This window comes from Cebus imitator, unplaced genomic scaffold, assembly GCF_001604975.1.
Source record: "Cebus imitator isolate Cc_AM_T3 unplaced genomic scaffold, Cebus_imitator-1.0 Scaffold12, whole genome shotgun sequence".
Lineage (NCBI taxonomy): Eukaryota > Metazoa > Chordata > Mammalia > Primates > Cebidae > Cebus > Cebus imitator.
Genome location: NW_016107327.1, coordinates 7,962,220 through 7,983,044, shown reverse-complemented (window position 1 = coordinate 7,983,044; position 20,825 = coordinate 7,962,220). Strand labels below are relative to the sequence as shown.

Genomic DNA, 20,825 nt, shown 5'->3' with positions numbered 1-20,825 from the left:
TTTTTGAGACAGAGTTTTGCTCTTGTCGCCCAGGCTGGAGTGCAATGGTGCGATCTCGGCTCACTGCAACCTCCACCTCCCAGGTTCAAGCGATTCTGCCTCAGTCTCCCAAGTAGCTGGGATTACAGGCTTGTGCCACCACATGCAGCTAATTTTGTATTTTTAGTAGAGATAGGGTTTCTCCATGTTGGTCAGGCTGGTCTCGAACTCCTGACCTCGGTGATCTGCCTGCCTCAGCCTCCCAAAGTGCTGGGATTACAGGCATGAGCCAACGTGCCTGGCCTGCCTTTTTAGTGAAAAGAAGAAGAGGAAGAAACCTGAAGTAGTTTTATGGCATAAACACAATTTCAGGAAAAATACGTGAAAGAAGACATTTTTTTTAAAGCCTTGAGTTTATGTTAAAAAAAAAATAAACCAATGAAGATGGTAAGGAAGCCAAACTCATCCCTGCTCAGGCTGAGACTTGGCTATTGTGAGCACAAAACATTCATTTCTGTTCATCATTATATAAATGGGAATGTCTGGCAAGTCTGGTTTCAGTTGCTAAACACATTTGAGATTCAGCAATCTTGCCTTTCTTTAAATTCGTCTGTATATGCTACTTTCCACTAAGTGCCTTCCTAGTTAGTACAACTTAATGTTTTACTTCAATATCTCTTTAATCATTCTCTGTATTTTTTAATAAACTATTTTCACAGGAATTCCCATTTTTCCTATTTCTACTCCAAGTCCAGAAGATCCAGTAGCTGGAGATATAAAAGGCAAGTAACCTTTTGGATTAATTTTAGTGAAAATGTTATGCCCTCATTCTCTTCCTACTTCCTGTGCACACTGCCACGTCCAAGGCCAAGTTTCCCTTCCTAGAGCATGGAGGGTGCCTTGCGGAGTCCACCTTCCTAGAGCATGGCAGGTGCCTTGCAGAGTCTGCCTTCCTGAGCATGGCAGGTGCCTTGCAGGTGTCTCCTAGCTGACCTACTCTCCGCCCATCAGTCCCCACTCCAGCCTGTCTTTTACGATGCACTACCTGACGTAGGAAGCTGCGCAGAGCTTGGATTAGATATCACCAGCTTGCTCAAAGACCTTCAGTAGAAGCCAGTGGTCTGTTGTCTTTTTTGAGTCCCCAAAAAACCCTCAGAAAGGAATAGAGAGCAAGTCATTTATTTGGGAGGTGATCCCAGGAAGGGAAAGAGTCCGGGAGTGAAGGGAGCTATGATTAAGGTGTAGTGGCAGGTAATGTCAGTCACTGCCGTTAGTGGAGGCATTCATGCTTCTGCAGCATGTGCAGCTTGGCCTTCAGGAAGGCTGAGGAGCTTCTGCAGCCCCCAAACAAGCCCCTCAGAGAGTAGCGGTGGTGTGCAATAAGCAGTCTGGAGGGGTGGAGGGGTGAGTGCTGGATGATGTGGGTGTTACATTTACCTAGTTGTTTGTTCCATCAATATTTTAAGATTCCTTGTTATGTGCAAAGTACCATTCTGGCTGCTGGGGACTTAGCAGTGAACAGAATAGAAAAGAATTCCCAGCCCTCTTGGAACTTATATTCCAGTGGAGGAACCCAGACAATAACATATATAATATAGAAAACCAAGCAAGGAAAATAGCTAATTCATTAGACTGAGAGGCAGAGTTGTGTTCTGAACATGCATGCCACTTTTAAGGGGGCGCCATTCACATCATAGGCATAAACTAACTCGTGTGCGAAGATTCCAGGCCTCTAGGCTTGGTTCCAGAGCCATGGGCAATTCCTACATAAACCCATCATGACATCTGCAGGGATGCACAGATTCTCAGAAGGGCACATCGGCACCAAGGGAAGGGCACAGCACATGCACACAGCCCACAGCCCATAGCTGGCCACCCTCTGGCTCATGCTCACATCCCCTGAATTTGCCTCTCCTACCCCAGGGTGCCAGCAGCGGCCTGGTGGCCACTGGGGAGGAGATAGTGCCAGGCATGTGTGAGCACGGGTGCCCCTCCTCCTGCAGCGCCAGGGTATGGGCCAGCAGAGAAGATGGTTTCAGAAGAGCTCTCCTTGGCAATGAAGTCCAGGCTCTACAACAATATAGTAACTCAGGTGTGGGCTGGAGGCAGTTGTGGTGATGAGTGCTGCTGAAAAAGCAGGGCAGAGAGGAGGTTAGGAATTGTGAAGCTTGCAGATTTAAATCAGGGCAGTGAAGGAAGGCCTCACTGAAGCAGATACAGGAAAGAGCAAGTGCAAAGTCCCTGGGGTAGGGGCAGCCCTGGGCCAGGGGTGTTCAGCAAACAAAAAGAGACCAAGTGTGTGAAAGCAGAGTGAGGGAAGGTGAGACTGGGAGGAAAGGAAGGCACCAGGGCCTGGATGGAGGCCCTCGCCAGCCGCAGAGAGGCCTTCCCTTCCACTTGAAATGAGACAGGAGCCATGGAGAGTTTCGCACAGAGAAGTGACATTATGCAGAAGGCTTTTTGGGGCTACTGTACTGAAAGAAAATCGCAGGAAAAGAGAAGAAGCAAGGGGGCCTGCTGGGAAGCTTTTCCATAATCCACGAGGAAGAGATGATGGCAGCTCAGACCCAGGTGGTGTCAGCGGAGGTGACAGCCGTGGGCAGACTGTAGATATCATCTGAAGGTAGAACCAACAGGATTTGCTGGGAGATTGCTAGACTAGAAGAAGAATATGAGAGAAAGGGGGCTCTGGGGTGACTCCAAGGCTTTCAGTTGAGCAAACAGAAGGAGGAAGTTGCTCTTTGTTGAAAGGGAAAGACTAAAACAAGACAGCAGATGCATGGGCCAGAGGTGGGGGGCAGTGGTGGGGGCTCGGGGACGTTCTCTTCTGGCTGTTTTTTGTTTTCTCTGTGGAATAAGAAACAAGATCAGAGCAAGAAGCAAAGGAGGAGGGCTTGGAGTTGAGTAGGGAGAACGTATGAGAGTCACCCGGGAATGCGGGGGGAGGATGGGCTTGGGAATGTCATGGGATTGCTGGGCCACACCAAAGGCTCCCTGGAGGTCAGTTACAACAGGACCTCAGTTACCTTCCTGACTTCATTTCCTGCTTCTGCCCTACCCACCCCCGCCGACTCAGTCTCACCGTGGTGCTGTGCGCTATTGCACCATGTGGGGGACTGTCTCATGTCAGATACTGGGGCACTTGAGGACAGCAGCTCTGCAGGGTGAGGCAGTCACGTTGACTTAGAGACCTGCCCACTAAGGCTCAGAGACGGCCAGGCACATTCTGATAGCTCGGTTTAGAGGCTCTGCACAGATGCCAATAACAGAGAATTTAAGGAATGGTGACTACTGTGGAGAATTGCAGTCTTGAATATTTAGCATATTCTTCATTCATTAAACTTTTATTAAGTGCCTAGGCTGTGCTAGTCACTGCCAGGCAGCTGCCTGATACACAGTTCCTGCTGCCTGGGAGCTCCCAGTCTGAGGAGACATGGAAAGGTCAACAGTTCTAATGGCAGGAATTAAGTGACCTGAGAGCATGTGGGAGTCGCAGCCTTACAGCCAGGGTGAAGGAAGGCAGGAAGGAAGGAGGGAGGGAGGGAGGGAAGAAGGAAGAGAAGGAAGGAGGGAGGGAGGGAGAGCAGGAGGGAGGGAAGGAGGAGAAAAAGGAGAGAGAAGTGCCGGAAGGGCTTCTCCAAAGCAGCAGGAGGAGGTATCTGAGCTGAATCTTGGAGCATGAAGAGTCGTCAGGCAGGCAGAGGGGCAGGGAAGAGAAGGCATGCGGCTAGGAGAGAGGGGATGGCAGACAGGTCCTTAGGGCTGAAGCATGGGATAGAGAGAGAAAGTTTAAGGAGAGGACCTAGAGGATTAAGAAAAGACCTGAGTGGGCAGCCAGCTCAGATGTGTGGGTTTGCAAGGCACAGCTGTGCCTCATCTAAGGGGTATCACAGTCACAGAAGACATTACAGATTTGCATACTGATGATGATGATTTTATAGCAGGTGACAGGAAAGCGTCTTGAGGAAGGGGCACCTTTCCCTAATTTGCACAAAGGTGCCCCCTGGGTTGCTGGCAGCCTGGAAAATGTTGAAGGATCTCCTCTGTCACATATGAAGGACTTCGTATTGTGTTTTGCAGGTATTGGGTCACTGTCGAGGGATTTAAAACTGAGAAGTGATATGAAAAGGTTGACGTTTTTGAAATATCACTCTTGACACCAGCATACAGAAGAAATTAGAAGGAGCAAGACAGGAAACAGAGAGCCTCCCTAGGAAGTTCTCGAAATAATCCAGGCAAACAGAAATGAGGTCTGGAAGTCTGGCAGTAGAGAGGGACTCAAGGGATTTTCTTGAGATATAATCACTGTGACTTAGTGATGAGGTGTGGGATGTTCTTTCTTTTTCTATTTTAATCAGAATTCTTTGAACTTCAATGCCAAGGTAAAGTCCAAGTTTCTCACTGAGTCTCAATACTTGATTTAATGTCAAGACTGGAATTCATGGTAAAAACGTTCCCTTTCTCCATGGCATTCATGCTCAGCCTACAGGGCTGTGGCATTAGGACCTTGTATGGCAGCTGTGATGGATGGTCAGGGTGGTGCTCCTGCCAGCCTGGGTTCCAGGGCTTCCCTTGTCATGAATGTGTCCTTGTCACTTCTGAAAAGAAGGAAAAACTTTCTTCTACCCTCTTAGGTTCCATGGCTGGGCCTAGAATTAAATGAACCTAAGACAGATGAACAGTTAAAAAAAGCATACAAATTTATGTAATATTTTTACATGTACATGAGAGTCTCTGAAAGGAAAATCAAGACCTGAAAAAGCCATTAGGCCCCAAAACCTACGTATTGTACATGTTTACACAAAGAGCAATGAAGTATGGAGTGTGACAAGACAAAAGAGCTTGGGCTAGTGGCTGTACACTGTGGGACCCTGGCTAGGAAGCACTGGGGGAAACTAAGGGTTATTTTATTGGGTTTGTTGGTGCAGATTCAGTCTAGTCGACTCCCAGTCTCCAGTGATGAGAATGCTCTCTTCCTGGTACAAGGAGGGCAGGCACCTTTCTCCTGGGAAATTTTATGACCTGCTTTGAGGTAGAAAGGGTGAGATCAGAAAACCCTTTCTACATCTGCTGCTTCTAAAGTGCCTTTGCTGGAAACAGTCAGTATGCTAAAATGGCATATTCTAAACCCTTGCGCTTCCAATGCTGTTTTTGTCAAATTAGGCAACTGTTTGGTTTAAATATGAACAGTCAAAGATCATGTAAAGACTATAAAGTTGTTCTGATTTACGGGGATTTTTTTCCTTAATTATTGTATTAGAAAAAAATAATCCCACAACTTTGTTACTAACCTTTTATTTGAAAAATTAAGGATTTAGGGCAAAGGGACTTGGCTACTTTTCATATTAACTACTATTTTAACTCTTATAGACAGTCTTTCCAAAATGCATGAGACTCTCCTTCCCTGGTGAGTAGGGTGGACCCAGTTGAATCTTTGAGTCTTTTAGGGTCTTCCTTAGGGCATCTGTTGCAAATTTAGATATTAACGCAATAGATAGAAATACAGATGCTCTCAGGGCCGAGCACGGTGGCTCATGCTGTAATCCTGCACTTTGGGAGGCTGAGGCAGGAAGATCACCTGAGGTCAGGAGTTTGAGACCAGCCTGGCCAACATGGTGAAACCTTGTCTCTACTAAAAATACAAAAATTAGCCAGATGTGGTGGTGTGCGCCTGTTATCCAAGCTACTCGGGAGACTGAGGCACACAAATCACTTGAACCCGGGAGGCAGAGATTGCAGTGAGCAGAGATCAAGCCACTGCACTCCAGCCTTGGTGACAGAGTGAGACTCTATCTCAAAAATAAATAAATAAATAAATAAATAAATAAATAAATAAATAAAAAGAAATAGGTGCTTTAAATATGAGATTGCTTTGAATATATATGCTAATCTAGGACATGCTCTGAAAGTTGCTTTTAACATCATTCTCAGCTAGTATGTTTAGTATAATAGAAAGAACACTGACTTTAAAATCTGGCAGTCCTGGGTTCAAATTCTGACTCTGCTTTCTGGGCTGTGTGACCTTACGCAAGTTAATTAACCTTTCTGAGCATCTTTTTTTTTCATCTGTAAAAATCTTACCTAACAGGGCTTTTATTTGACTTCATTATTATTTTTGAGCAATATTTACTTCCTGAGGAATACTGTGCGCTGGCCCTGGGGGCCCTGTGGTGACATCTCACTAAGTGTCCAGTCTGCTGGGTGATTTACTTATATATTTCTGTGTCATAAGTCACCCCAAAACTTAGTCACTTAAAAGAACAAGGGTTATTTCTTTCCATTGTGTGGGTTGGCTGGGCAGGTCTTCTGCTGGACTTCCTGGAGGGTCTTCTGGGGCTGGATTTGGCTAGGACACTTGGGAGTCTCCCTCTTTGTGGCCTTTTGTCCTCAAGGAGGCCAGACTAGGTCACTCCCACGGTGATCTCAGGATTCCTGGAGGGCAAGAATGGAGACAGCGAGGCCTGTAGTGAACTGGGCTCAGAAGTCACGAGACAACACTTATACCTCATCCTAGTGGTCAAAACGTCATGGGCCAAAATGCGATTCCAAAAATGAAAGTGTTGTGAGAGAGAAACACAGCTAAGATAGAGAATAAACGGAGGAAAGTGGGGGCCATTTGTACAGACTGGTCAGGGGGTCCTTCTGAGGAACTGATGTTTGACGCCTGGTGGATGAGAAAGAGCTGACTGTGCTCAGAGCTAGGGGAAAGGCATACCAGGCAGAGGGACTGGCCTGAGCAGTGGTCCTGAGGTGGGAAAGCCTTGGATAGAGGCACCAGAAGCAGGCTGGCTGCGGGGAAGGCAGGGTGCCGGGACGATTAAGTGAGCCGATCCAGGGGAACCCCTCAATGATAGTAGGGCTGAATTTATGTTCGTTTCTTTTCTTCTTAAAATTGGTAGGAAGAAGCCGGGCGTGGTGGCTCATGCCTGTAATCCCAGCACTTTGGGAGGCCGAGGCAGGTGGATCACCTGAGGTCAGGAGTTCAAGACCAGACTGATTAACATGGAGAAACCCTGTCTCTACTAAAAAAAATTATCAGGGTGTGATGGTGCATGCCTGTAAACCCAGCTACTCCGGGAGGCTGAGGCAGGAGAATCGCTTGAACCCCGGAGGCAGAGGTTTCGGTGAACCGAGATCGTGCCATTGCACTCTAGCCTGGGCAACAAGAGAGAAACTCCGTCTCCAAAAAAAGAACAAGCAACGTGAAAAAAAATTATCAGAAGGAAAAAAGTGCAATTAGGTGGTCAATTTCAATATAATTTTATTCAAGTTTGCCATATACCAACAATGCTAAGTAGAAAATACAGTTCGTGTGCCAGCTACCAATGTATGGCCTCTCAGCCCAAACACACCCTTTTTGTTCTGCTTTGTGATACGGAGCTGGATCGCACCTCAGTTTTGGCACCCAGCCGGACACTGCACACACTTCCTTGCTAGCCAGCTCCATGTAGTTCTTTGCCGACAGAGGGCGATAGAGGAACACCGTCAGGTCAAAAGGGAAGGGAGGGACTGTTTTCCTTCTGGTGCAGTTCTCCAATGCGGCCACCAGAGAGCAGGAGAGGGAGCCAGCGGGCCTCACTTCCGCCGTCCTCACCTTGGTCCGGCTCCTGCCCGCGTTTCCGCCATCCACCAGCTGTCAGTTCTCGCGACAGCCAGTCCTTCTGAGGTCCAGTCTCCGCCCTGAAGTGAAAGGGCTTGAAGGGCTCATTCGTGTTTCCAAGTTTCCTCCCTTTTTACTTCCTCAGTCCCAAGGGCACAAGTTCCTTCCTGCAGTTGCTCTTCTGTAAATCTGAGAAATCTCTCTTTTCCAGTTGGGTAGTTAACCAACTTTACAACTGAACAATTCTTTTTATTAAACTTTCTCTTCAAAACACAGGTGTGGGCGAGTGCGGGAGCTCACGCCTGTAATCCTAACACTTTGGGAGGCTGAGGAAGGCCGATCACTTGAGGTCAAGAGTTGGAGAGCAGCCTGGCCAATACGGTGAAACCCCATTTCTACTAAAATTACAAAAAATTAGCCGCGTGTAGTGGTGCACACCTGTAATCCCAGCTACTCGGGAGGCTTAGCCAGGAGAATCCCTTCAACCCAGGAAGTGGAGGTTGCAGTGAGCCTGAGCTGAGATCGCGTCACTGCACTCCAGCCTTGGTGACAGAGTGACACTCGGTCTCGGGGTAAAAAAAAAAAAACTAAAAAACAAACTCTATTACAGATTTGTTTCTCAATTTCCAGTTATATTATATGGCTTTCTACATTCCATTTTTTTTGTTTGTTTTTGAGGCAGGGTCTTACTCTGTCACCCAGGTTGGAGGTCTGGGGCACCGTCATGGTTCACTGCACCCTCTGTCTCCCTGGTTCAAGCGATTCCCCCATCTCAACATCCCAAGTAGCTGAGACTACTGGTGCATGTCACCATGCCTGGCTAATTTTTTGTATTTTTGGTAGAGACAGGGTTTTACCATGTTGCCCAAGCTGGTCTAGAGCTCCTGAGCTCAGGCAATCCATCTATCCTGGCCTCCCAAAGTGCTGGGATTAAAGGTGTGAACCACTGCACCTGGCCTTCCAGTAGTTTTATAATAGGATTTGATAGGGCAGTTTCCCACATTTAAAGATTGTTGATAAATATTGTCATGAATATTGATGAATACTGAACATATGATATACTATATTGTTTGCTGGGAAGAAAGATGGCAAGGAAAACCTAGCTGGTCCCCCTGGCAAGTGGAAAACCACTTGGGGCATTCCAAATTGGCAAGACAATATATAAGTATCATACACCGGTTAAACAATTCTTTGAGATACCTGCCCCTGCCCCTGTGGCTTCCTCATGGAGAATACCTGTAGTCAGTGGTAAGCAGGCAACAGCTGCCTACTTGGTATGTTTTTGAGTTATGACAAAATAAACTCCTATCTGTTAATAATAATAACCTGTTCAGAGAGGATAAATAGATGGATCAGAATCTGCTTGGGGCCCTCACCCTGGAAAGCTGTCAACTCCTGAGGCTCTCAGTTCAGAAGGCTGCTGGCCCCCAAAATAGACCCATTTTGCTGTTCTATCTGGGTGTCTGCCTCTCATTTCCTTCAGCGCTGCCTGGGTGGGGGGTCTCTCCAGCAGAGCTGGAACTCAGTAAATGATTCGACTAGTGCATTTTTCCTGATTAATTTCAGAGCAACTTTATCAAATTCCACAACATGCCCAGCCAGGTTTTTTTAATTGACACATATTTGTATGTGTTTACGGGGTTCAATGTGATGTTTCAATACATGCTTATGTTAGGTAATCATTGAATTGGGGTAACCAGCATATCACCTTAATTTTTTTTTTTTTTGGTGATGTTAGGTGGTTAGATAGACATTAGTAGCTGGGAAGGGGTGAAAAAGAAGAGCAGAAGGCTGGGCGCGGTGGCTCATGCCTATAATCCCAGCACTTTGGGAAGCCGAGGCAGGTGGATCACGAGGTCAAGAGATCGAGACCATCCTGGTCAACATGGTGAAACCCCGTCTCTACTAAAAATACAAAAAATTAGCTGGGCATGGTNGGAGGCTGAGGTAGAAGAATTGCTTAAACCTGGGAGGCGGAAGTTGCGATGCACTGAGATCCCACCACTGTACTCCAGCCTGGGCGACAGAGACTCTGTCTCAAAAACGGAAAAAAAAAAATTGGAAGGAAGAAATATGTTTAATTCACGATTGTGATGAGATGAGAATCTATTAAATTGAAGTTAGACTTTACAAAGCTCAGCTTTAGAGGGCAAAGAAAATGTGTCCACAGGAATAGATGTTGAAAGAATGGTTTGTAAAGGCATGCCCATCCCTGGATTTTTTTTAATGATATCTCTGACCTTTTGTGAATTTTTAAAAATTTCCCTTCAAGTGTAATCTTCTGAGTTAAGAATGTTTAATAGCCATAGATAATTCATAATCTGTATTTCCATGATAGAAATCTAGGGGAAGGGAGAAATTAAGAAAGGGATAGCGGATGGAGACCCCCTCTGAAAGTTTCCTGTTTTCCGCAGGGTGTGACTGTAATCTGGAGGGCGTTCTCCCTGAAATATGTGATGCCCATGGAAGGTGCCTGTGCCGCCCTGGGGTCAAGGGCCCTCGGTGTGATGCCTGCCGCTCTGGTTTCCACTCATTCCCTATTTGCCAAGGTAAGTGGGCAAAATATAGCATATTCATAATCAATCCCTCAAGATAAATTTCCTTCTGAGGAAATGCAGATCTTTCTGGCAGAGCTGTGTGGCTTGCAGTTTAATAAATGGGCCCTGGCTTATACATGGATGTTACATGTGACTGTCCTACCTGGACCTTGTCACCTCCCTTCTTTTCAGCCTTACCCTGCCTCCTCCGTGGTAGTGAGGCACATGGACTCTGAAATCATCTGTTTGGGTTCAATTACTGGCTCTGGAGAGGAGGTGGTATCTGAACAGCATTTAGGAACCTGCCAGCACGTCTCAGATTCTGTTGGGTGGGGGGCTCTGGATGCCAGTTGGCTTTGCAAATTGGAAGTGTGTAAATAAGGTTAGAAAGACGGGAAGGTGGATGACAGAAGGAGGCAGGGTGTTCTAGAGAGAGGGGGCAGCATGTGTAAACCGTAGAGATACGAGACCACAACTCCCCCTCCCCTACTTGTTTGTATCTAGTATTCCATCCTAGTAAGAGTCGCTGAGGGGGATGGAGGGTGGGAGGAGGAGGAGGTATCTGGTCCAGTCCCTAGAGCATGGCAGGTATGCACTCAACTTTGCGTGAGTGAACGGATGAATGAATGAATTTGCCCAAATTATTCTCCCCTGCCTCCTTTCTACTGTCTGATATTATTCTTTTTCCTGCAGACAATGGTGTAGGGGAATGGAGGAGAAAGAGGAGAAGATCATCAGCTTGGGATTGAGGCAGGAAATAAAACACCACTTCAGACACTATAAACAGAAAGAGATTTACTGTAGGTAATTAGGTGCTAACCCAGAGGAGTTGTTAAGAGCCAGAGCAGCAGGCTCTAGGCTGGGCTTCCAAGGAGGCCTCCCATGGAATGGCTGGGTTTTAAGCCCAGACTGCTATGGCCCAGTGCAAGGACAAGAGGACCATGGTTGGTGCCTTCATCTCTTGGCACCCAGGAAGCCAGAGACAGGGCACAGCTGCAGAAATGCGCAACCAGTTACAGGATGCAGCCTCCTCCTTATTTCCCATCTTTCTAGTCTGATTCATACACTTTCAATTTGCAAACCTAATTGGCATTCACAGCCCTGCTCCAACAGAGTCTGAGAAGTGCTGTCTTTAGCTTTCCAGCCTCTGAACACAGGAGGAGTTTAGAATAGGTATTAGGTCATCTCACCTGCAAGGTCAGCCACGCTAAGGAACTGTGAGCATGAAAAACTCTCCCCTAAGCTGGAGGACAAAGTAGTGAAGAGCAGGGGTAGCACTAGCTATCAATTTGGCAAGTTACTTAACCCCTCTGTTCCTCAGTTTCCAAAAAATAACACCTGTCTCATAACACATTGATGTGAGGGTTACATGTGTAGTGACAGGTGAAGCTCTTAGAACCAGGGAAGTACTTGCTTGTAAGTTAGCTATTCACTTTCACATTTCTTCTCCAGACCTGTATATACTTTCCTCTGCATCATTTTAAGAGCTTATAGTCCCAGTTCCAGCCGTCTCCGTTTGCTTAAATGCCTGAATGCCATACCCCAAACCTTTCCTTTACCTTCTGGCTCCTGGTGTGTAAAACATTCTTGTGTCTGAAAATATCTTAAAGTTTTCTTTTTTTTTCCTCCTCTCAACCAGCCACAACTTTAGACTCATTCTGGTAGAATGAATTACAAATATTCTAAGTTAGTCATTTATATGGACAAAGCTCGTGTTTATGGATGCAAAGATAATATATAATATAACACTTTTGGAATGCCCTTTTCCACATTTCTCTACTACTAGAACTAATTTATTTTAAGGTAGGTAGAAAACGCATGAACGTATTCAAGATAAAAGCAGAGGGGAGGAAGGACTTTCTTAACCACAGAGTAGGGAGCTTGGTAGATACTCTCTCCAGTAAAACAGAAATGTGAGTGGTGAAAATATTTTGAAAAATTGTTTGAAATCTCTATTAATGGTCATAAGAGCATATAGTAAATGAATAATTATTTGAGGAAATTTGAATGTAGGTAAGAACAATGAATGTTGGTAAGAACATTTGAGCCATGACCCCCTTCATTATACACCCCCAACTCTGTTTTATAGAAGCTCTATCCATATGTGTCACCAAGAAGATGGGGACTTTCTTTACCCTATACCCCGGTTTGGGGCTATGGTTTGTTTCATTTTGGGGGAGTCAGGCCACTGATATTTCTCATCCTTCTGCAATCCTGTATAGCAGAAGCCCTATTCCAGGTGGTCTCAGCAAAGAAGACCAGCTTTCTTTTACCCACCAGGCCTCCACTTGTAAGGTAGGAGCTCTAACTTAGGCATTTCAGGCTGAGAATTCTGGGATCCCAATCACCCCTACCCAGGCTGGCTCATAGAGTAGGGGTCCATAGTGGGAGAGAAAAACTTAGAAGACCAGGGGTTGCCACCTCTACCTGTGTCCACTTGTAGAGCAGAGTATCCCTTCAGATAAAATGGGTCCCCACCTCTAGCTCTGGTGGTATAGTGGTGGGATAGTGGTATGTCATTCCCACTCCCCCATCCCCAGCAAAGAAAGGTAGGTCATAAAGACAAAGAGCTCTGCAGCTCTGCCTGAGGGAACTGGCTTTTTGGAACACAGTAGAGAACACTATACCCAAGGGGATTTTTGGAAAACAATGAAGATCTTGGTATATAACAATTAAGAAGACTCTGGTAGTTCTGATACAAGCAAAACAGCAAAGCAGCCAGAAGTTTAATAAAGCAAATTGGAGAAAGCAACAGCCAAAAAGAGTCTTCCTGATATTGCAGATAATTCTGGAGGTTGAAAAGGCTATGTGCAGGCACTAGGCTCTACTTCAGAGAAAGACATGGGGCAGACTCAGAAACAGCACCCAAGTACTACAACAACCAACTAACACAGTGTGGAACCTCACTGGCACAAGGGGCTTAAGTGCAACCTCTGGCCAAACATGGGGTAAACAAGCTACTCTGATACAGTGGCAGCTCCTAGGGAGTCATGCTTAAAAATAGTATAGTCATCCCTGGCAACCTAGAAGGCCATATGTATGTCCAAGACCGTGCCCTCAGTGATCAGAGAGGGGAAATCCAAACTAGTGATTCCTGGCGGAATATGGGGCTGAAAAAAGAAAAAAAAAAAAAGGAAAAGAAAATAAAAAGTAAACACCCTGACCTGTGGTTGCAGCCTCCAAGCACACACACATGCAATGAGTGACCCTGACATAGTCAGGCCAGAAGATAAAAACAAGGACAGAAATCTCAGCAGGAACATCAAAGGCTGAATGCTGCAGGGGACATAGACTTTGTAGAATTAATTTAGCCAAGCCACTAAACGAACAACCAGTCAAGCAAACAATAGCAATAGTCCTGGTAATGGACAATATATTACCTAAAATGTCCACTTTCCAAAAAAATTATAAGATATTCAAAGAAGCAAGGAAGTGTGACCCATACATAGGGGAAAAAGAAGACAATAGAAACTGCTTTTGAATGAACCAGATGGTAGTCTTAGCAAAGACTTTAAAGCAGGTGTTAAAAATTTGTGCAGAAGACTAAAGGAAATCATGTTTAATGAATTAAAGGAAGGTATGATGACAATGCCTCATCAAATAGAGAATATCAATAAAGAGAGAAAAATTGTTTTAAAAAATAACCAAATGGAAATTTTGGAGTTGAAAAGTATAATAACTGAAATGAAAAATTCACTAAAGTCTCTCAATAGTAGATTGAGCTAGCACAAGACAGAATCAACAAACTTAATAACAGATTGATGGAGATAATGCAGCCTGAAAACAGAAAGAAAAAAAGAACAAAAATAAATGAACAGGTCAGGTGTGGTGGTTCATGCCTGTTATTCCAGCACTTTGGGAGGCCCAGGCGGGCAGATCACTTGAGGTCAGGAGTTTGAGACCAGCCTGGCCAACATGGCGAAACTCTGTCACTACTAAAAATACAAAATTAGCCAGGCGTGGTGGCGGGCACCCATAATCCCAACTACTTGGGAGACTGAGGCAGGAGAATCGCTTGAACCCAGGTGGCAGAAGTTGCAGTGGGCCAAGATCATGCCGCTGCACTCCAGCCTGGGCAACAAGAGTGAAAATCTGTCTCAAATAAATAAATAAACAAACAGAACTTCAAAGAAATATGGGATACCATTAAGTGCACCAACATATGTGTAATGAGAGCATTAGAAAGAGAGGAGAGAGAAAGGAATAGAGAAAAATAGTCAAAGAAATAATAGCTGAAAGCTTACCAGATTTAATGAAAAGCCATCTATACACCTAAGAAGCTTAATGAACTCCAAGTAGCATAAATACACAGGGACCCATCTGTACACCTGAGAAGCTTAATGCACTCCAAGTGGTGTAAATACACAGGAATCCGCAGCCAGATGTATTGTAGTTAAAATCATGGTTAAAAGTTTGAAAGACAAAGACAAAGAGAAAACCTTGAAAGGTGGAAAAAAAGACTCACGTACACAGGAAACCCAGTTAAAATAACAACTGACTTCTCATCAGTAACAATAGAGGCAAGAAGGCAGTGGGATCATATATTCTAAGTACTGAAAGTGAAAAAACTGTCAACCAAGAATCTTCTGTCCATCAAAATTACTGTTCAATATCAAGGCTAAGACTTTCTCAGTCTTTGTTACTTCCTGAACAAAAACTGACAGGATTCACCTGACCTGACCTAAGAGAAATAACGGAAATGATAAAGGTTGTTCTTAAAGCTGAAGCATGTGCCATCAAACAATAACTTGAATAACATGCAAAAATTACAAAAAGCAGCATAACTGAATATTTTTATACATTCTTCTCTTGACTGATTTTAACAGAAAGTATACAAACTATATATACAAATACATAACATACATAAATATTGGGCCTATATCATATAAAAATTTAAGATGTTTCACAGTGGCACAAAGGAGACAGGTGAGAACAAAGCTGTATTGTAGTAAGAAAATGATACCAAATCTATTGGAAGAAGTAAAGAGAACTAGAAAAGATAGAGTTTATAAAAACACTCCATAAATATATGCTTGCTCTCCTTTCTTCTATCATCTTCCTTAGAAAACATAGATTATATAAGTTAATAATTATAAAAATGTATTGTGGGTTTTAATACATAGAGACATAATATGTATAATAATAGTAAAAAATGGTAGAGAGGGAATAGAACTACATAGAATTAAAATTTCTCTATTTTATTAGAACTAAATCAATATCATACTGGAGTAGATTCTTTTTTGTAAGCACTAGAGCAACCACTAATAACTCAAAAATGATTAAAAAGTAATTAAACAGAGTAAAAATTACACTAGAAAATATCTAATACAAAAGAAAGCAATAAAGGAGGAATAGAGGAATAATAAAATACATGAGATATACAGAAAATAAACTGCCAAATGGCCAAAGTAAATCCAACACTATCAATAATAACATTAAACATGAGTGGATTCAACCTCATGCTATAAACAAAAATTAGCACAAAATGGATGAAGAAACTAAATGTAAGAGCTTAAACTATAAATGTCTTAGAATAAAATATAGGCATAAATCTTCACACCCACAAATTAGGCAGTTGTTTCTTAGATATGACAACAAAAGCACAAGCAACAAAAGAAATAATAGATAAATGGACGTCATCAAAGTTAAAAACTCTTGCACTCCAAAGGACACTATTAAAAAAGTGAAAAGGCAAATCATAGAATGGAAAAGGTATTGCAAATCATATATCTGATAAGGCACTAGTATCAGATATATATATATATGTAATCAATGTATTATTATAAAATAATCCATATATATGGATATATTATTTTTACAGCTCAATAATTAAAAATTAAAAATAACTAAAAAGACAACCTAACTGAAAATGACTAAAGGATTTGAATAGACATGTCTTCCAAGAGGATATACAAATGGCCAATAGGTACATGAGCAGATGCTCAACATTATTAGTCATTAGGTAAATGCAAATCTAAACCACAGTGAAATACCATTTTAGAAACATTAGAAAGGGCCAGGTGCAGTGGCTCACGCCTGTAATCCTAGCACTTTGGGAAGCCGAGGTGGGTTTATTACCTGAGGTCAGGAGTTCAAGGCCAGCCTGGCCTTCGTGGTGAAACCCCATCTTTAAAAAAAAAATTAAAAACAAACAAACAAACAAAAGCATTAGAAAGGCAGGCAATAACAAGCATTGGCATGGATGTGGGGAAATTTGAACCCTTGTACACTGATGGTGGGAATGTGAAATAATACAGTGACTTTGGAAACATTTTACATTATAACCCAATAAACACACACACACTAATAGATGATAGAGATATGTAACAAAACGTAAATAGCTATGAACAAGAGCTTTGCAAGACGGTTTTGCTATTCCTGAAAAAGTTAAACATAAAGCTACTATACTACCCACCCCTCAGTGAATATCCAAAAGAAATGAAAACACATCCACACAGTAACTTGTATATGAATGTCCATGGCAGCATTATTCAGAATAGCCAAAATGGGGAAACAACTCATATGCTCATCAACTGACGAATGGATTAATAAAATGTGGTATATCCATACAATAGGGTATTAATTAGCAACAAAAGAGAATGAAGTACTTATGTCTGCTACCACATGAATAAACCTTGAAAACTTACACTAAATGAAAGAAGCCAATCACAAAAGTCACATATTATATGATTCATTTATAGGAAATGTCCAGGATAGGAAAATTTATAGCAATTGAAAGCAGATTTGTGGTTGGGAGGAAAGGCGGGGGACAATGTGGACTGACTGTTAATGAATATGGGATTTCTTGGAGGGGGAACAAAAGTGTTCTAAAATTAGATTGTGCTGAAGGTTGCACAACCCTGTGAATATATTAAGCAACATGGTTTTACACTTTAAATGGGTGAATTGTAGGGTATATGAATTATATCTCAATAAACTTGCTTTTAAAAAGGTAAAGCAGAGGTAGGAGGTGGAACCCCAACACACTAAAGAAGGGGTCTTCCTCCCCAGACACTTGTCACCCTTATGTCTTTGTAAATTTGACTCTCATCTCTCTAATGTTTTATAGCAACGATCAAATAATGTGCATTCGAGCTTTAGAGTTAAAAGGAACTGAAATCGCAAGTACTTATTTTATGGCAACCATTCTGAGACCCAGGAGAATACGTAGGGAGTAGATAGCTGCAGGGTGGTGAATAGCACCCGCATTTCTTTACTGTCAGCCTGGTGTGCAGTAGGAACTGTATTCTATTCTTTAAACCCCTTCATCACTAAGTGATCTAGGACATCAAGAAGCATGAGGGCTGTACTTCTAAGGCTGAGCTTTTCATACTGCTGTTCACTGTCCATTAGTGGATAGCGAAATCAACTTAGAGGGTATGGACTAGCATTACAATAAAGTAGAATAGACTAGAAATTATTAGAGTGCATCATAAGTAGTAGAGAAAATAAATGTCTTGCAAAGTTCTTGTTCATACTTATTTACGTTTTGCTAGGTATTTCTATCGTGTGTGTGTGTGTGTGTGTGTGTGTGTGTGTGTGTGTGTTTTGGGTTATATAATGTAAAATGCATTTTTTACTCTGAATGTGGCTAAAAAAGTTTGGAAGCTGCTATGCTAAAAGATCCTGAAGGATTTTATCCTTGCTTCTGAGGATGGGAAGTAGTTTGTTACTTTTCTTTTATTCTGAGTAGTTTCTCACTTTGTTTTATTCTGCTCTTTGGTCTTGTGGCTTCAGACTCTCAAATAGTTGTAACCTGAAGTCATAGAACATTTGGGTGAATTTACTCTCATTCAGCTGGAAACTGTTGCTCAGTAAATTGCAGCAATAATCTGATGAATTCATTTTCCCCGTGAAGATATTCCTGTGCCAGTATACACTGCATAATTCCTTCCCAAACCTGTTTGAGGGACAAGAAAGCACTCTGTCTTATTTTTTACCATTATCTGTAAGGAGCAAGGACCAAAGAGATAAGTATAAAGAACTAATTTGAGATTCATATCATGTTTTATCTTTAATCTATGATCATGTCAAGGAGAAAGAACAGTATACATTTCAAAGTCCTATAATCTTTACACAGCTGAGAGTGTGGAGCCTTCAGTCTGACCTTACCAGCAAGCTACATAAAAATGCAAGCAGCAGACACAGTTACTTTTTAAAGATGTGTTTGGCTTTGATTAATAGGCTGAGCTGGGGTCCTTTGTGGGGGGAAACTGATAGATAATTGGGATTTCACAAATGCGTATGATAGGCCAGACACAGTGACTCATGCCTGCAATCCCAGCACTTGGGGGGCCAAGGCAGACGGATCACTTGAGGTCAGGAGTTCAAGAACAGCCTGGCCAACATGGTGAAACCCTGTCTCTACTAAAAAATACAAAAATTAGTCAGGTGTGGTGGTGCATACCTGTAATTCCAGCTTCTTGAGAGGCTAAGGTGGGAGACTCACTTGAATCTGAGAAGCAGAGGTTGCAGTGAGCCAAGATCACACCACTGCACTCAGACTGAACATCACAGACTGAGAACCTTTCTAAAAAAAAAAAAAAAAACCCAAATGTATATGATAATCTGCCTTTCATTAGAGTCACTCTTTCAAATGAGGCTCATCTGATATTCTTCATATAAGTAGCAAAGAAAACTTCTTGAATTTAAAAGTAAATACAAGGAAAATACTTTAAAACCACCCATATCACTCTTTTTGAAAATGTTAACATTGAAGTAATGGTCCTGAACCAAGATACATACAAAATTCCAAGGTCAAGTCACCACATGCAGATTTTCAAAAGAAATGTCCAGAGACCTGTTTTATTTATGATGCTCTAGCCTCTCACACTCAAAGGATTATGAAAAGGTTAGGAGAGTAGAGGAGAGAGAATCTGGGAAGGGGTGGATTATCCATGGAGAAAACTGTTGCTGTGAACTTCTTATTCTTCCCCATCACCTCAAAATGAATAAGAGGCCTCTGATGTGTCTTAGTCCATTTGATGTTGCTAAAACAGAAAACCTGAGGCTGGGTAGTTTATAAAGAAAATACCTTTATTTAGTTCATGATTCTGTGGGCTGGGAACTTCAAGAGCATAGCACCACATCTGGCTGGCTTCTAGTGAGGGCGACATGCTGGGGCAAAACATGGTGAAGTGGAGCAGTGAGTGAGCACGTGCAGAGATCCCACGGCGAGAGAGGACACAAGAGAGAGGGTCCAGGAAGCCAGACTCACTTTTATAACAACCCACTCTCACCGTAACTAATCCAGTCCTGTGGGAGCAATGCAGTCACCCTTTCAGGAGGGCGTTAATCTACTCATGAGGAATCCACCCCCGTGACCCAACTACCTCCACTAGGCCTCATCTCCCAGCACTGCTGCACTGGCAATGAAACTACCATGAATTTTGGCAAGACAAACCATACCCAAACCATAGCATGTGGGATGCCTCAGGAGGGACAGAGGTGCTTAAGGCAAGACTTTGGCTTGGAAAATCCCAAGGCTAAGAGCTGGATGTTTTTTGGCTTGAGGCAGAGCAGTGAGAGTATTGCTGTGTCAGGAATCGACTGTCCTTAGTGTGCTGGGGTTAGGGATGCATAGGTGTTTCCCACAGCCAAATGTGAGGGAATCCAGGTGGGAGTCTTGGTTCCTGCCCAATAGGTCTGCCCAGAGACATCAGGAGATCCCACTCAAAGCAGCTGTAGATGCTGTCCAGATGCCTGTTTTAAAATAGAGTGTACTAAGAGGAAATGTGGGGTTCAGTAGGGACAGCAAACCAGGAGACAGCTGCTATTGAGAAGATACAGTTTCCAGAGGAGGGGCAGGGCATGCTGTAGGGGCCACAGAGAAGCATCAGGGTGGGCTTGGAGGTAGAGGAAGGGGAAGGAACTGTAGACACAGCACTTCCACAAAAAGGAATGGGCAAGGATAATCAGGTTTAGGATTGGTTAGTTTGAATAATTTCAATGGGCTCTGGGAGATAGGGGCTGTCCCTAGTTGTCTGGTACCTGACCCTGGGATGCTTAGGGCAGGGAACACCAGAGTGTGAAATCTGGCAGAGGAGGTGGTGGGGCCATGCTCTGGATTGGTCGGTGTGCATTCCAAAAGCAGCTCTCAGGAGGGTTGTTTACTATCTCTGGGGGTTGACTCACCCTAAAAGGGGCAGTCCTTCCAGAGTCAGTCAGTAAGGCCCCAAGACGTCAAAGCAACAGAAACAGAAAATAAAAGACATGGTAATACAATGCCCAGGGGCTGAAGCAGTTGTGGGCTAAGGAGAGAGTCCCAGCAACAGAAATAAAGAGGCTTCCACCTCTGGGGGACAAGGGAATGGCAGGAGAGAGCTGTCCAGCAGAGGACCACCGAGAGGCCCTAGACAGCATCCTTGGAAGAGGAGCCAGTTTGAGATTAGCATAGGGCTGGTCCAAGAACAATTGTGTGGGGGGAAAACTCTCTCCTCTACCTGTGTTTTTCCTCTACTCTCATACCACAACAACCGTCAACACAGAAGAAAACTTCTGTGACCAAATGTGTGGGGGGGCTCTCCCCATCACCAAGCAGCAGACACCAGCCAAGTGTCCTCCAATTCAGTTCTTACAACTGCTTACGTGAGGATGCACCTTCAAGTTGGGGTTCCCACAACTCCCCTTTGGATTCTACCAAACCCCTCTGACCTCGTCAGAAGCATGAGAGTGAAGACTTGCTGATAGGGCAACTGAAGGACTAATAC

The 20,825-nt window shown here is 43.6% G+C and overlaps 1 protein-coding gene across 3 annotated transcripts in view; it reads left to right on the top strand.

Moving 5' to 3' along the window:
• The window catches only part of LAMA3 (laminin subunit alpha 3), a 265,798-nt gene that overhangs the window by 87,351 nt on the left and 157,622 nt on the right, over positions 1-20,825 (top strand). For all 3 annotated transcript variants that reach the window (XM_017498569.2, XM_037727996.1, XM_037727997.1), the window contains exons 11-12: positions 699-761; positions 9,994-10,128. In XM_017498569.2, coding sequence (XP_017354058.2) covers positions 699-761; positions 9,994-10,128 — 198 coding nt within the window. The remainder of the gene's footprint in view (positions 1-698; positions 762-9,993; positions 10,129-20,825) is intronic.